Below are 17,883 nucleotides of genomic sequence, written 5' to 3' on the forward strand. Positions count from 1 at the left end.
AGGGACGTCCATGGACTGTAAGATAGCTCGATAACGCCTTTAGTCCACATCTTATCGACTTCTCGTATAACTTGTCGTTCAGCATGTGAAACACGATACGGCCGGCAGCGTATCGGATTGGCCTCTCCGGTTCAAATACGATGGGTGACCAGCGATGTCTGGGCTAAAGGGCGGTCATCAAGGTCAAAAATGTCGTGGTGTGTTTCTAAGAGACGGCGGAGGCCAGCAGCTTGTGCAGGAATTAGGTCAGGGGCAGTCATCTTGCTAAGATCGTCTCTGACAAGAGTACGTGAATCAGGTGTGTTGTAGAGGGCGACAGAATTTCGGCTTCAAAAGGCAATACCTCGCTCTCATTGATAGGCAAGATGTCCCCAAAGACATGTGTCTGGGAACAATTGGATGCGAGCAGTGAAAATGAAGGAGAGGGAGCGAAGTCCGATTGCCGGTGATAGTGAGCACGGTATGGAAAACGAACTAATTATTTTCAAGCAGTAGGTCAGCGCTGGGCATAGCACATAGACACCGTCAGGAACAGATGGAAACGACAATACAGTGACGTACGGCGTGGCTGGAGGCGACCGGCGGATTTCCTCGGGAGAGCATAACCGTGGTGGTGTCACTGGTGGACTATAAGAACCGTAGGGCAGTTCAAGCGGAACGACACTATACGCGCGGTCAAAGAGGGCAGAGTGGGATGATAGGCCGAGTATAACGTCGTAGCGACGTTGTTCCAAAACGGCAAACAATACAGTGGTTAGGTGCCCTGCAATGTCAATGCGAACAGAGCAAATACAAGCACGCTAGGCGTTCCTCCGTCATCGCAATTGGGCACTCATCGAGGCTGCATCGGGGACGAAGGACGACGAGCCTGCGGCGCTAGGACGATGGTCAATGAGCAGGTGGCGAAAGTTACTGGTGACGTCGGGGTGACGACGAGCATCAATGTTTAGCTGTTCCGGTTCAAATGGCGGCTTGTAAAAACGCTGGCTCTGTTCGGGGCGATAATAACTGGCGAATGGCGGTTGCAGAGGCGAAACTCCAGGACGGTTGTTAGAATGGCGAGCAACGTGACTGATACGCCAGCAGGAAAAACAGGTTTTCCGATCGTCTGCGGTCCGCTACTCGGCTGGATTTCGGTTGCGTGCAGGCTACCGCTGACCAGTGGATGGACAAAGAGCACTGGACAGCTGTGAAGGGGCAACGGCACACACAGAATGAACTCCAAGATTAGCGAGTTCTGCGCGGAATATTTTCTGCACAAATGACAATGTAGGCAAGTTGTTCGGCTCGGGTGAAAGGCCTGCAAGAGCCATGGCTTCAAGTTTTTCCTGCACTATTCGCGTCAAGTCGTTTGATGATGATGGTCGCGACATTTCTACCCTGTCGTCACAAGAGGATGCCGCAGCCGCGTTCGGCAGACGTGCGAACGGCGTTGGAATGGAGCGGCTCTTGGCCCTGCTCAAAGCGTTGACACTCTTTTATGATGTCCTCTATGGTTTCACAATTTGGAGGTGCTGGATGAGTATACACAGTACCTCCACCAATCTGTTGCGATGCGGATGTCACATATAAAGATGTATTTACAATGTTTACAAGAGAAACAGTGATACATAAACAACAGGGTTGTCGAGTCCGAGTCCGCCTCTACATGTCAAATCTTCTGACTGGCGCCACTCTTGGTTGCGCCGTAACAACATATTATCATCATTGAATATATTGAGTGTCTTCGGCATATTCGTCAAAGAGAAAGGGCACCGGCATCTTGTTTTCGCCCGGCGTGAAGGGCAAGTATTGCGTTTTCCTGCACCAAGTCCGCCCCATCGTCATGAACTAGCGTATGTGCCACAGCGTTCACCGTGCAGTGTGCCGCAGTCGCGACACACTGCACGGCAGCGTCCAGGATCCTGCGAGATCTCTCCCGCTCCTGCTCTCGGCGGCTCATACCCGCATATCGAAAGAAGGTATATATGAGCCAAACGTGATTTGTTTCTTACCTTCCTTCATTCTTGTTCTTTCTTTCCTTCTTTCTTTCTTTATTTATTGTAGTCATTCTTTCTTTCTGTCTTTCTTGTCCCTGGCTCATGCCCGCACATCCAAGCGGGTATGCGCCACACGTGCAGTCATTATCGTTAATTGTGACCTAACTGACGAGCATGTTATGTTATTGATGTCTTGACTTATCAGCCATGTTTGTCATTCGTTTTGACACCTGTGCTAAGGCACAACTGACGGGAAACGGCCACGCACATGGAGCCGACCACCACGCACATGGAACCGAAATTCTGATGATGGTAGTATTTTTCTACACGTAGACGCGAGCTTCTATGCTTCTACGTGCAGACGATAGCGTCGCTGTAAAGACTAGGCAGATCAAACTAGCATGTTGGAATCTATGTGAATTGACGTTTTCGTGAAGCGGATAATCAACGGTTATAAATTTGCCCCTTTCCTTCATGCGTCATTAGCGTACCGGAAACTGGCGCGCATTTACTCTCGTGCAACCGTACTACGCAAATATTGCAAATAATATTTTAGCTGACTTTTCGTCATTTCTTCATTGTTTCGAAATGTACCGCTCGCTTGTGGCCAATCACCGTTGTAGGTATTGCCACCAGTATTAGAAAATATAATCATATTCAGCAAGTGGCGATCATATCGGAAGAACTAATTGGTAGCACCATATGTACCGCCAACTTCTTGACCAGCCCTTCGTTGTGGGTGTGTGCCACAGTATAGAGATTAAAATCCACATCCAACAATCATCTCAAGAACTAGCCGGCAGCAGGATATGTACCGCCCAATTCTTGACGTACCCCCCGTTGTGGGTATGTGTCACCAGTATGGGACACTATAATCATATTCAGCAAGTCGCTATCATCTCGAAGAACTAGTTCGTAGCGCGATATGTACCGTCACTTCTTGACAACCCCTCCATTGTGGGCATGCGCCACCCCCCCCACCCCCCCCAGTATAGAAATTAAAATCATATTCAACAAAGTGGCGATCATCTCGAAGAAGAACTAGTTGGTAGCACGATATGTACCGCCCGCTTCTTGACAAGCCTCCGCTATGGGCGTGTGCCACCCAGTATGCTATTAAAATCATATTCAGCAAGTGGCGATCATCTCGAAGAACTTGTTGCTAGCACGATATGTACCACTTAATTCTTGACCAACCCTCCGTGTGGGTATGTGCCACCCAGTATGGAAATTAAAATCTTATTCAGCATTCATCTCAAAGAAAAAGCTGGCAGCAAGATATGTACCGCCCACTTCCCCAAGCCTCCATTGTGGGTATCAGCCACAGTATGGAAATCGTCATCATTATCAACACGCGGAGACGCCGCTTGGTCTACCTTTCGTTGTATGTGTCATAGTATAGGAATTGCAATCATAATCATATCTGGTGGTCATATCAAAGAATTAGTTGCCGTTAGAATTGTATGTACCACGCGCTTCTTGGTCCCTCCCCAGTTTTGGGTATGTGCCATAGTATGGTAATTATTTTCATAACAAGTGGCGACCAGCTGAAAGAGAGTTGTAGCTGGCACGAAAGGAGTGTACAGCCTATTGTCACTTCATAGTTTCTGCATCCGGCTACTGCGCTGAGAACCGAATGCTGCCTCGGAACGCGCTTCCTTTTACACGTGAAAATGAATTAACTGAGTGAGAACGCAAATGACCGACCGACCTACCCAGGGAAAACCACCGAATCGTAGGCAAAAAAAAGCTTTGCGGTAAAAGTAGATACGTTCCGGATCCTCGTCAACTGCTTTAAAAGACCGCACTCATATCTCAACAGTTCGTTGGATAGTTCCTGCAAAAATTATTTTAGTAGAAGCAGCACGTATTCGGATGAATAATAGTCTTTACCCCAGCAGTGTTTCCCGACTCTGAATGACTAGAATCAACAAGAGTTCATGGGCCGCAAGGCATATTGTCCATTCAGACATTATTTGGCCCGGCAAATAATTGTCGAAATAAAGAGCTAAACATAATGTGGGCACGAACGAAATGTACCAGCATGTGCTAAATGCAAAATATTGTTTGTCAAAGCAAGTTCACTTTTCTAAGAGTGATAGCAGTATCCGAACACGGTGCGTTGCCTGCGTGTTGGTACCGCTTAAACCAGATCGTATTAACCCAGCAAACCGATACTTTAGGAATAATTATAAATAATAGTATGAATTACAAATTAACAGCAACTAACAAGGCTTCCCACATACTGTAAACAAAAGATCGTGAGATAATTATGTCTAACATCAGGCAAGTTGTTACATTACTGCAAACGCCAACACGCGTAACTTTTAGAAAAGGGGCATTGTTGTGATTACGAAACAGGTTACGGTCGGCCAGTGTTACAGATAAAACAGGGTGAACAGTTGCCCCCCTCTATTATTTTTTGATCGTAGCGTTGGTATACGTTCTTTAAAATGATGCTCTTCTCTATATAAAAATACTGGCAACTATTAACGGCCACTAATGATATTTCACGGCTCATCTACAGTGGCAAAATAATTATCACTATTAGTATGGTTTTCGCGTAGAACCAATACCGAATGTTGAAGAAAAGCGACCTTCCGACCTCAAATCAAATATCAAACAGTTCTCTGTCGAAATTATACAAATTAAAACAGAAATGTTCTGTGGTGTCAGTTTGTCAATAAAGAAAAACAATAATGTTTCCTATGTCTCATATCAACAATTCCGTTAAGAACTGGACGCCCGGTAAACTCAGGAGCTGGTAAATTAGAAACCACTGATTGTTTTTTTTTAACCGGAGTCAGTAATGACAGTAATAAACCACAGGAAAGCACGTCTCATCATCGATGTCAAATGCAATGTAGGCCGAAAGACGAAGGCGTAAGGAACAGCACCGCATCATCTTTTCAAAGAAATGCAAACATACCATAATTGTATAAACGGTAATTAATGAAACAATGCAAACACTGGCAAAGTAATAAATCACTTTGTCTAAATAAAGAATACAAATTTCTCTGCTGTAAAAAGCGAAGCATTCTGTTTGAATGATTAGAAATAGCTGACCTAAGTTTCAGTGTGCTCCTTGCATTGGTCAATATAGACAGTTTTGCTCCGTCAATAGAATCATTCCGAACAGTCACAATGTGTGACTATAATTTACTCTCTAGACGCGTTATGCCAAATATCATTATCGTATTTATTCGAATACTAACGAGTATTTAACATCCTTGATTTGTGAGTTGTTCATTGGAATAGTAATTTCTGAATAAATGCTTTCACTCGTATTTGAGAATTCCGATAATCGTACCCCGAAGTTTTTAGCAATAATCTAGAATGCGGACAGTTATTTCTGAGATTTGTCCATTTTGTTAATAGATCTTCTTTGACACCTAACATGTTGTTAAAACCTTGGTTTAAGCGTGAGTCTATCAAAGCGAATACTGTGTCTGCAGTGTTTGACAGTTGCAACGTTTATTGTACAACTACTCTACGGAGCAATAGAACAGAAAGCTGTGCGAGTGATTCATTTTAAAAGTATAGTACGCATAAAGAACGAAGGACATCTTCATGTTATATTCACTAGTATAGTTAGCTTGCCTTTGTTTTCCATTGTGGATGAACTGCGGCAAAACTGACTGCCGTGGATGGCAGGCCCGGGCGTGGCAGTACCGCTGTTTTATTCGTTTTTGATTTTCGTATGCCATGATTCAGCATGTGCGTGTTCCAATAAATAGAGCAAAAGCCAACGCAAGGATTTTCTTTGTTCGCGGATTTTAAGCGTGTTCGGTGGTACGCTGCAGTGCCGAGCGCCAAAAATGAGACGTAAAACCAGCTGCGGTGTTCAACAAAAGGCTCCACGGCTGCAGTTGGAAAGCCACAGTTTTATAAACACCTTTTGGGACAACGAATGGAAACGTGGAGATGAAATACCAGGAAGCTCTGGCAGCTGCAACGCGAAGTGCAGGAAACGCTATTGAAGAATTGTGGCAACATAAATGAACAAAAGCTTCGAGAATGTCAAAAATACTAGGGACCGTGAAAGTGGAGCACCATGGGTGCTTCGAGCACAAGGAACTAGAACAGCGCACATCAATCCATAATTTAGAAATAGCAAGCATTAAAGAGAACAGCGGTAGAAACCATGCAAAGTAATAATGAAAAATATACAACCTATTTTTTAGATATACCTCGCAGAACTCGAGAGAGGCATCGAGTGAGGCTAGCATGTGGTACACTTCAATTACATTGAAGACAATTCCGCTACAAAACATCGTCAAGGAGACAATCCCACAATCTTAAAAGAATGTGATGACAATTCAGTGAGAAATGATAAAGAGAACTGCAAAGCACTAACAAAATCTCAAAAATCCTTCCCAGAATAAAGTAATGGAAACAACAAAATGACGGCAATGACATTACCGGCAATACAAAAGTGTTCGAACAGTGTTCACAAAAAAAATAATATAAAATTTTAGAAACAACATTGGAAGCACTGGTAAAGGTCAAAATGAAGCATCATCGTAATTACAAGCAACTATATATGCACAAAGTTTGTCAAAAAAGTAAAACAAAGAAGAAAAAAGCAAAGAATAAGCTACTACACGTGAGCAAAACAATGTTGCGCTAGGTTATTACGGAAGGCGTCATGATTCTTAAGTGAAGCAACATCAACTGGAGGGCTCTTCCGGAGGTGGATAGCACGTAGCAGCGTTGATAACCTAAAGGTCTGTGCCACATCATATATGCAGGCGTTACTGAGATCGCCAAATCTGCGTGTTGTGAAGGCGTGGTGTCGCAAGTATGGCAGGGATGAACCGTCAGAGTGAATGATATTCAGTTACAATGACAACAAGACAATATCACGACGACTGCTTAAGGGCTTTTGCGATAGTTCAATTTTGATTTGAGGTATGCTTGTCTTGACCGCTGTTATTACAAGGAATAAAAGTCTTGCCCTATTTTTAATTAATTTCAAGCTTCAATAGGTTATGTGGTGGCCAGAGTGCAGAGGCACACTCAAGCTGGGATTGAATGAATGCTAAATATCGAAGGTAAATAAGTCAGGGAGAAGGTGCACTGCGCAAGTTCCGGCGCAAGAAGCCTAATGATTTGGACGCATTGGCTGAGACGCACGTAATGTGCTCAGACCATGATGCGTTCGGTGTGCAGTGCACGCTAAAGTATTACATTGTACAGTCGTAGATACAAAGATGCTGTCATTTTATTAGTAAAACTGTGATAAGGTAGCTTTACGGGTGAACGACATTATTTTACACTTTAACGACGAAAGGATAAATGGTCTATGGTGTCAGTGCCGCAGTGACGAAAAAGTGACCAACGCCGCAAAAAATGCTCGCATTGACGTTACATTTCTCAGCGACGTTGCAGTAATCAAACATAATTAGTGGCTTAAAAAATAAAATTTGGTACATTTTGGTCTGGGTGGTAATAGAGTCCGGGCCTCCGTGGTGCGGGACGAGCAGGCTTCCCGGAAGAAGGGGCTGCTCCACGGTTCTAAATTACTAAAGGTGTACCTAGTACACGCGTGATAGCACACGCCAGGTCGCAGCCATCTCTATGACTAACGGTGTGGCTTAGTGCTTGCACTAACATGCTGAAATTTAGGTACTACGTTAAGTGTTTATATGTGGCGTTCAGGAGGTCGCCTTAGGGTCACACGTGTACTTCCCATTACGGGCCGCTATGTCTTTCAATAAGTCTAGCCCCAATTATATAACTTCATGCATTACCAATATGCCTTACAAGGAAGTCTGTCTCCGACTGTAAAACTTCATCTATTGCCAAATGTGCAGCAGGCTTTCGCCTTTATTTGTTACAAGGGTATAACTTGCCGAATTCTTGTTATATTCAGAGACGCATTTTACCCCATTAATTCACATTTTCGATGTCATGTTGGAGCGCTAGATGATCATCACTGTTATTCACCTAATAATAGATTGTTCAATCGTCCCCGAATATTCGTATCCAAGAAGATAGGGTGTTCGGAAAGTCATTAACTTCGTTTAAAAATCAAGGGCCCGAGGACACTGCCTTGTGGCACACCAGAAGTAATTTCAGGTGGGGAAGAATTGAAGTTATGAGCAAAGCTAAATTGCTCACGATTACGAACTTGCATAGCCACACTCTTAGCACGGTAACGTCTATGTGAACCTATAATTGCGAGTCACTTATAACATAAAGGTTACTCGGTGACTAAAAAATTTGATATTTGTGTTTTCGTTAATTTCCGTCGCGGCTAGAGGTTACATGTGCCGAAGCGTATAATTTAAAGGTTACTTTAACGCGAAATGTCTTGTAACCTTTAAATTGTAACCTCTAAACGAGTTGGCATTCGTGGCTTAGGAGACCTACTGTATGGATTGGAAGTTTACTTATTATTATGTCGTATTGCGATCCGGATGTGGTGTTTTTAGCTGGGACTAACCTATACGATATGTTGTGCGGCCGAGGGAATCAGTCAGGTTGGACTAAACTAATATTTTAGTGACAGCAGTGGGGATCTTTGGTTTCGCAATGTAAAAAGCAATTTAAATCTTGCACGAGCGTATGCTCAGGAGAGACAGCAGCAATTCATTCTTCACTGATCTCTACTGCATACGTGCCGTTATAATCTAAAGGAAGCCACAGAAACAGTGAACATGCATCAGAAAATATTGTGGCAAACGTGTTCTGGCATGAATTATCACTACGGTTCAATGTGATGGAAAGCCCTCCGCTACCGCTGCACGCATTTTGGGCTGTGGTATAAAACATAGACTTGTGTACCTGCACAGAAACTAAAAGCGGATGCATTATGGTGATTGAATGTACATTTGTACCCAATATCTTTTTATTATTTCCTTGTATTTTAATGCTCCCTATATTCGCGTTTGTTTTAAATTCTCCTGAAACGCGACACCCACTAACAGCGGGCGCACACTGAAGGTCGCACGTGGGCGCACGCTAGAGTACTGTAAAATCTCGATGACCGAGAGAATCAAAGCGTAGAGAAGGTCGAATAACTAATCTGCAGGGCGAGAAAGATGCCTCGTAATCAGACTTACTTGTACATTGCAACTGAATGTTTGGCCACCGCGCTTTCTTTTTCTTTTTTTTTCTGTTTTGTATTTTTTCGTATTAAGAGGGAGTGGTTCCTAAATTACAGCAAAGTTGGGTTCTTTAGAGAACGCCAGGCACGCACCAATTTCGCCCGCTCACTAACACGCGAGAAAGACGCTGTTTCATTCTCATGACAGCGGGCGATAGCCTCTCCAGTAAGGTTTCGCAGAGAGAAGACGTGCGCTCACTGTGGGAGGACACAATGGCGGCCAAATGAGGAGGGCAAAATATACAAATACAAACGAACAGCAACATCTTGAAACATTAGAATATTAGCGTGTTGATATACAGGGTGTTTCAGCGAACACTTTCAAAATTTATTTTAGGTTGCCTGTGGCAGATAATCTAGTTAATGAGCTGGTCTACCCAAAGAGGCGGACACTACTTGCACAAATAATTGAAATGAATAATTGACTAATCAACAGAAATTCACTAATTAAGTTTTAACTAATTACCTGATGGCACATATTGCAATTTACCAATTGTAGCCGTGGAGTTCTTAAGGTGGATCCACTTGGACCTCATTCTCAGGATGACACCAGTTTCGAGATAATAATTCCCGACTTTGCGGAGAAATGCATTGGCGTTCCTGTTAATTTCTGGGCTTCATGCATAAAGCGACGTTTTGTTCAGACCTAACTGGAACATCAATGCATTTGTCCCGCAAAGTTCGGTATTAATATCTCGGAAAGTGGTGTCATCGTCGAGAATTCGTTCCAAGTGGATCCGCCTTGCGAACTCCACGGCTACATATTTGTAAATTGCAATAGGGCCATCAGGTAATTAGTTAAAAACGTAATTAGTGCGTTTTGTTAATTAGTTGAATATGCATTTCAATTTCTTGTGCAACTAAGGTCGCCTTTTCGAGCAGCTAGCCCATGAACTTGAATTGTGCCATCTGCCACAGGCAAACCTTTAAAGATTTTTGAAAGTGTTCGCTGAACACCCGTATATCAGGGCCTGTGATACTTTGATGGAACGGTAGTTTGAATATTACATTAGTTGCTCTAGATGTAGGGCGTAATCAAACGCGCTTCAGCTTCCCAAACATGAGCGCTGTCATATCTTCTTGGCATTGTGCAGCTGTCGCGATGCATTCCGGGAAGAGTATCACCGGTGGTGTCGTTTTGAAACGTCGTGTCGCGATTGGTTTCATCGCTTTACCCACGTTATGTACACTCTCCGATTTGGTGCGTGCGCTTTACCAAGCGTGTTGTGTGTCAGAGTCACTCGTGACAGGTGGTACAGTTACTAATGACTCCTAAAGGCGCGCGCGCCGCTGAAAGAAGCCATGACGCCAGGCGTGGAGCAGGGACATGTTTGGCGTGCTGCGTGGCCGCTGCGATGAGAAGCATTGCCGATGGCCAATGGTAAAATTTCTTCGCCTTACACTGAGACTGGTTGAGCATCGTTGTCTTGTGACTGCTGTAATGGATGCCGAAGACAGCAATAATAGTGACCTAGGTAAGCAATGCTTCCTGGTCAACTATTTATTTGCTGTGTGTTGTCTGTCGTAAATTTCACCGTCAATTCATGCTCATGCTCGCACTGTGCAGTTTTATTTAGTGAACTACTTGCTCGCTTCATAAACACTGTTGTATTAATATTTTTATTACTATCAATCACCGTGTTGGTTATTCTTAAGCTCAAGTTTATGTTGCCTTTTGTGCGGACGCACACATTGACCTCGTGCACGGAACTGGTGTTTTGTGCTGATATTCAGTTTGTAATCACTTGATATTGCGTTTTGACTGTTAACTGTCACATTATTGCGGTGTTGTATTTTGTACTTGTACTGGAGGGGAGTACGAACTGACTTGAGAATTCATTGTCGTTGAGTTTCTTAATGATAAATTTTTATTATTAGCGACATTTCCTAGACAGAAGAGTATATTCACCTTAGGCGTGTTGATTATTTGTTCTGTGGTAGTTTTTCATCTGTTTGTGGTTTATTTATGTCTCTTTCATTACATGTTAATATCTGTTGTTTGCAGGGCGACGCTAACAAGTAACTATGAGATCGTAAGATTAATTTCTGTCGTTGCAGGCTCCGCTACACAGCAAGGAGATCGGAGAATCAGCCTCTGACATACAAGCACCAAAGAGACATGATTGTGGCCTCGCAACAGGAATGAGATCGTCCTCTTCGTGGAAGTCTAAAACTTATATGTATTTGTATTTGAACATATTGTACACGAACCTTCAACATTTTATTTTTTTGCCCCATTCCTCGTGATGCTGTAGAACTTTGGGCTACCAGGGAGCGCTGTACTGAGAGGTTTTTTCATTATTGCTTCATGGCCGTGAAGAGAAAACAGACCAAGGCAAATGTAATTTTGCTTGTGAAGGGAAACAGTTGAGTTAGCTTGTTTTGTATATGCAAATAAAGTAATCATGACATTTTCACTAAATATTTTTTGTCAGCTTCCTTCTCACAGCTGCTACTCACATCATTTCCAGATGTGGGTGCTGCCGACTCACACCTCTATAATTTTTTCGATACAAGAGATGTTGCATGCTGAAATGCGTATTCATTCTGAAATGTGCCGCCTTTTCATATGTACTTTCCATTGTGCAAAATATAATTATTAGAAATCTCACTATCATGGGATGACATGATACTTTTTGCAAAAAAACCTTTAACATGGCCCGCAGCAAAGAAATGTGTTGTGGGACGAACCTGTGTACGATGCATTCACCTATACAAAAGCAACATACTGTGTATTTCATCAATTATTTAGTGTCTTGTGCATTTAATAAAAAACAACCAAGTATGTGCCAGCTTATATCAAAAGGTAGAACTGTCTTGATGCATCGTGCATTCTATACTAACTTCTGGAAGCTTCCTTGTGTATATCACATGCGCTGTAAAATAGCAAGGTGGCAAAGGTTTACACCTTAATAACCAGTCTGTCCTTGAATATTAAAAAAGAGAATTTGAGACGAAATGTTGATTTCTGTGGAACAAGTTTTATAGTCATTGCAACAGAATTTCAGCAATAATCATTAGTACGAATTGTGCCGATAAACTCGAATAATCATCATTAGTACGAATATTACCAATGTCTGACTGATTAGCATGTAAATAATCTATCGTGGTAAACGGCAGAGCTGGTCAATCAGCACTCCATATCCGGTTGCTGGAAGCATTCTGCCACAGAAAAGTCTCAAAAACACATACTGCGAACATGCCATAAATGAATTACTGTTCCGGTTGAGATATTTACAGAATTTTGCAGCAAACATGCCATAAAATGCATTGCTGTTCTAGCTGAGATATTTACAGAATTTTGCTGCAGGTTGTACAGAAAGAGAGAGAGAGAAACGTGGTGGGAAAGGCAGGGATGTTAACCTGAAAAGGATTCTGGTTTGCTACCCTGCACTGGGGGAAGGGGATATGAAAGACGGAAAAATAGGGAAGAGAAAAAGCTGTCACGAACCCTGAATTTTTTATTTTTTGTACAGAAAGAATAACTGAAACAGCGACGCACTTTATTGCAGATTCAATTTCTCTAAATTGGTGCCAGGCACAATTATAGTAAATCGCTATTCTTTCAGTGCTGGCTGCCTTCAATATGCAAAAAATTACCCCAAAGAAATCAAAAAAGCTAATTATGGAAATTTTGTCCCCATGTGTATTGACTATCGCGCAAATGCTGTCTGTCGTCGCTATGAAGTTTTCACAGCAATAAAATGTCATTTGTCTTAAGACCTGAATATTCTTTAGTTTTCGACAATGAGTCATTTCCAAGAAATTAGGGCATAACACCTGCGGCCATTTTTAGAAACCTTTTTTTTGTAATCTTTGTATAGGCATCCAGTCATGCACGTTTTCATCCGCACGTCCGTCTGCGCATGCACATGAATTTTTTACATTGCTCCTTCGGCCATCCATTGAACTTCACTGCAGGGCACTAGCGTAACTCACTGAGCAGCGTTCTCAGAAAAATTGTATTTCGGAAGATCAGCCGAAGATGAACAACTTTCCGTTAGCTACGTCGAAAGGACACCCTTTTCCGATAACATAAGCTTTTATGACACTTAGTCGTAATTTCCCTGCTGAGTTATAGCAGTGTTTTAACCTTGACCAAAACGCTAATATAACGCAGCAGGGAAGTTATGACTAAGTGCCTTAAATGCCTATATTTTCAGAAGCGAGTATCCTCCTGACGTTGGTAACCGAAAGTTGTGGAAATTCTGCCGATCATTTGAAGTAGAATTTTGATGAAGTTCTGCTCAGTGAGTTACGCTAGCGCATTGCGGTGAAGTTTGGTGGTTGGCCGAAGGATCAATGTCCTAAATTCATGCACATGCGCAGAAGGACGCACGTGTGAAGCCTTGCAAGACTGTATGCCTACACGAAAGGTTACATACATAAAGGCTACGTGTACCTATACTAAAGTTTACTATAGTAAACTTTAGTATAGGTACACGTACTATAGTAAACCTATACTAAAGTTTACTATAGTAAACTTTAGTATAGGTACACGTAGTCTTTTATTTTATAGGTGCACAAAATTATGAGAATATGCCCCTTTATTAAACGTTACTTAAGTAAAGGTTACAATTTTATGTGCAACTTATAGGTTACAAATTTGTGAGAATGTACCCTTTTAGTAAACGTTACCGTGCTAAGAGTGACCAATTTCGGCAGTATAATTTTAGCGCAGAAACTTTAGATATGAAGAGGCAACGTGCAGCACGGTCGAACGCTAAAGAAAAGTCAATAAATAAGCACTGAGTCTATAAGCAGCTGCACGCCCATATCGTGTGTCGCCGTCTGAGCGAAGCGTCATGCAGCAGGAAGTCAACAAGATGCTTGCGAAGGACATCATCCAGAGATGAGGCCACGTCTGCACGTCTGCTGTAAATTCGAATAACTGTGTCGCGCACGAAATCTTTTTGTGATACCATGTGGAATGTGGATAAACAAGCTATTATTTCTGAGATTATTATAAATTTGGCAATCGATGACGTGTTCTAGCATCTTGAAACAAATGCAAGTAAGCGAGAAAACCTCTAATTTTCACACGAGTTTTTACTTCCATTACTCCAAACCAATACAACTTTTGCTACTTACCAGCCATAGGAAAGCATACCAGACAATATGGCTAAATATATTACGTGGAAGCTCAGTAGGAAAACTATTTACAAGGTGTGTTTACAAGGGGTAGCAATCACTGGCGAACATGGAAGCCAGTCGACATTAAAGAAAGCAGGTCGTCGTCCTCAGTTCAGCCAGAGGCTGCCTATGCGTACGTCCTAAAACGTCAAAATTTCAACCTCATCTCTGAATAATGTCCTTCGCAAACATCTTGTTGACTTCCTGCTGCATGACGCTTCGCTCAGACGGCGACACACGATATGGGCGTAGGTGAACAGGGCTGGCATCATCTGTGTGTATCCGATGCGCGACTATAGACGTCTGGCCCATAGTTCGATTACCGAAGTCAAAATATCTCGATGTGATTCGAGAATACGTCTAAGGGCTTTGGTGTGCTCAGGCAGAAGGTCAATACACGTTGCATCCAGTGAAAAAGCTTCTAGCGTAAAGTGTTGCAGTACTTGCTTAATGAACACAAAATTCATAACTGGAAGGCAGGTTCTGTTTCCGGTAATGCTCAGGACCGTGTAGGGTGCAGCGAAACCGTGCGTGAGCAGGACGTCAGTAAGAGGCGTCACGTAGTAGGCGCATATGGAACAACTGCCGAAAATGACATTTGCGCGTACGTCATGGTTTTAGATGGTAGGCGAACAAAGTCGCTGCAATGTAAGCGAGACGGAGCAGGTTGGTCACTGGGTTCACAGAGGCGAGGAAGATCAAGGCATAGGACACCGGCGGAAGAATCGATCAAAGCGGAATCGGCAGAAAGAAAATCAAGTCCAAGTATGAGCTCGTGCGGGCACTGCGCAAGGACCGTAAACATAACAACCACCTGGTGACCAGCAACGCAAACCCGAGCTGTGCACATCCAAACATTAGCGACCGTGGCACCATCAGCGACACGTACGAATCGTCAGTTGAGGTGTAAGGATCTTCCTCATGCGACGAGGAAAACTGCCACTCATGACAGAGACGTGCGCTCCAGTATCAACCAAAGCTTTGACGCGGACGCCGTCCACGTGACGGGGACGCCGTCAACGGCGAACTTCAAGATTATTCCGATGGGCACGTAAGGCCAACACAAGATTCTGGGTCAAGGTCGAAAGTGCAGATTCACCTGCAGAAGCTGCGCAGTCTAGTTTTCCGGCGAGAAGCGACGGATAAAGGACGGCGAAGGAGAGCGGCACTGAGTCGGTGAACAAGATGGACGGCGTTGCGGCGTAGGCGACTGGGAGTAGCGTGTACGTTCCTCAGGCACATTGGGCGCAGAGGATTCGGTGCGGGGCAGATAGCGGCTTGCAGTACGGAAGGGACCAGGATAAGTAGAAAATGGGCTAGGCGGCTGAGATGGACACTGGCTGCGACAATAACGAGCAATGCGGTCAGCACGATTGCAACGAAAACAAATAGGCTTGTCATCGGCTGTTCTACATTCCGACGGGTTTCTAGATTTATGAAGGACGTACGGTCCGCGACGAGGCCTATCCGCGGAGACTTGGGTGGCGTCAGTAGTGTTCATGGCGCAGACAGTAGCAAAGAGGACAAGGTTCGCAAATTCCTGCCGAACAACGGTCTTGATCAACGAGACAGCTGGCGTGGAGGTCTCAGATTCCGTGGGTTTATCGAGTTCTCGGCTGACGATGCGCGTCACCTCTATGATGTAGATGGCTGACAAGGAGTTGCCTCGCAGGACGACGTTACAGGGGTATTCGGTAGACGGTCGATCTGCGGCGAGATGCGCTGACATTTCGTTTGCTCGAGACGACGGAACTCTTTGATGACACTGTCAACGGTGGTCACGTTGGTGAAGACGAGCAGATTGAACACGTCGTCTGCGATATCTTTCAAAATGTTGGCGATCTTGTCATCCTCGGACAGTTTCTGGTCAGCACAAAGTCAGCACACAAGGTCAGCACGTACCGTATGTACGACAGGTACGGTTAAGTGGACGTCTGGAGATGTACCCCAACTTGTTTCTTGGCGGCAAGCTGTCGACCAAACGGGTTGCCGAAAAGGCCGCGGAGCTGTTGCTTGAACGCATCCCAGCTGGTGAGATCGTCCTCGTGGGTCCAAAACCAGATACGAGGGGTTCCGCCGAGGTAAAATATGACGTTGGCTAGCATTATAGTTGGGTCCCAGCCATTCTGTTTACTGACACGCTCGTACATACTGAGCCGCTCATCCACGTCAACGCTGTTTGTCCCAGAAGAAGTGCCGGGATCGCAGTGCTGTGAAATAGCGATGAACTGTGTAGTGGTCGTAGGCGTTGCTGGCGGAAACGTGTCATCATCTGGCGGCATGGTGGTAGATTCGAGGTGGCGTCCGCTTCAAAGCTTCGTAGTCAGAAGTACCCAGCGCCTCCACCAAATAAATGTTACACGGAAGCACATTAGGGAAACTATTTACAAGGTGTATTTACAAAGGGTAGCAAGCACTGGCCAACATGGAAACCAACCGACATCAAAGAAAGCACGATGTCGTACTCAGTTCAGCCGGAGACCGCCTATGTGTACGTCCCACTACATCGAAGTGTCAACCTAACCTTCGACTAGCACGTAGCAATCAATATGAGGTAAAATAATGCTTCAAACAGAAGTGGGGTTCTTTAATATCCTAGAGTTTATTTCATCAATACCATAAGAACAAGATACTTTAAGGCTATTTATGATCGAAGTTATGCACTAGACGAAGATGCTTGATAGCCGACATTACATGTGCAAGTTATATTTAGTACGTTATTTTTTGTGACGCTGAACAGCCTTCGCATTGTTCGCAATTGTACTTTATATAGGCTCTTTAGCTGGAACTTCTATTCGGGGCGAATAGAACGTTTGTATAGATATATACAAAAAAAATCAGCAACGAATATGATACTCCGCAATGCTATGTTAATTTCGCGATATATTGGCTGGCCGGACGATCTGCCTCGCGCGCCGCGTTTACAACGGAAGGAAGTGTGGCGCAACTGCCTCGTTAATCGGGAGATCGCGAGAGGGAGCACATGGGCGACGCGTGGGCACGATTCACAGCTGCAGCCGCAAACAGACCTTCCAAACGACGAGCGCTGCTCTGGTGCCATCTCGTAGCCATCGTCGCCGCAGAGTCAACGCCACCTGTTAGAGCCTGTCTTGCGTGGCACTACGCGTTTCTTCTAACGCTTTCGCCATACCCTCCACCTCCACTTTTCACCTCATGGTTCCACTGCACCCTCCTCCTTCAGTTTCCTCCTCGCGCTCTTACGCTATCGCTCTCTTCCTTCTGACGCTGCGCTCAGCGTTCGCTCTTTTATCCTTCTAACTGCTCGTTCGCCCCGTTACGCCGACGCCGGCGCTCGCCGCAGGAACGGGCGCCTAAGAACTGTGCCCTAAAACATATCCTTATAGATTATCAGTAAACCATCCAACACACACGTCAAAGGCGGCAGTGCAGTCAAATAAAGTTTTGCTTTATTATAGTGTAGATGAAACCACAATGATGTATGTGATTTGTTGCAGGAAAACCATGAAGACAAGAAGCCGATCCCGCATGATTTGAACAGGATTCACCGATGCTTCTCTTGTCCAGGCCTTGTCCGTTCAGTCCAAAGGGGCGTTGCTGCTTATGGGAACTGCCAGCGCCGCAATACACAGTCAACGCTTCCTACAGAGTTTATTTAACTGCTCTATATACCATCTAGGC

The 17,883-nt window shown here is 44.2% G+C and overlaps 1 protein-coding gene across 1 annotated transcript in view; it reads right to left on the reverse strand.

Annotated features, from left to right (window-relative positions):
* The window catches only part of LOC119454425 (glutathione hydrolase-like YwrD proenzyme), an 82,239-nt gene that overhangs the window by 48,921 nt on the left and 15,435 nt on the right, over window positions 1-17,883 (reverse strand). The window contains exon 4 of the mRNA XM_037716364.2: window positions 15,889-16,086. Within this exon, the coding sequence (XP_037572292.2) occupies window positions 15,889-16,086 (198 nt within the window). The remainder of the gene's footprint in view (window positions 1-15,888; window positions 16,087-17,883) is intronic.

Source organism: Dermacentor silvarum, chromosome 5 (genome assembly GCF_013339745.2).
Source record: "Dermacentor silvarum isolate Dsil-2018 chromosome 5, BIME_Dsil_1.4, whole genome shotgun sequence".
Lineage (NCBI taxonomy): Eukaryota > Metazoa > Arthropoda > Arachnida > Ixodida > Ixodidae > Dermacentor > Dermacentor silvarum.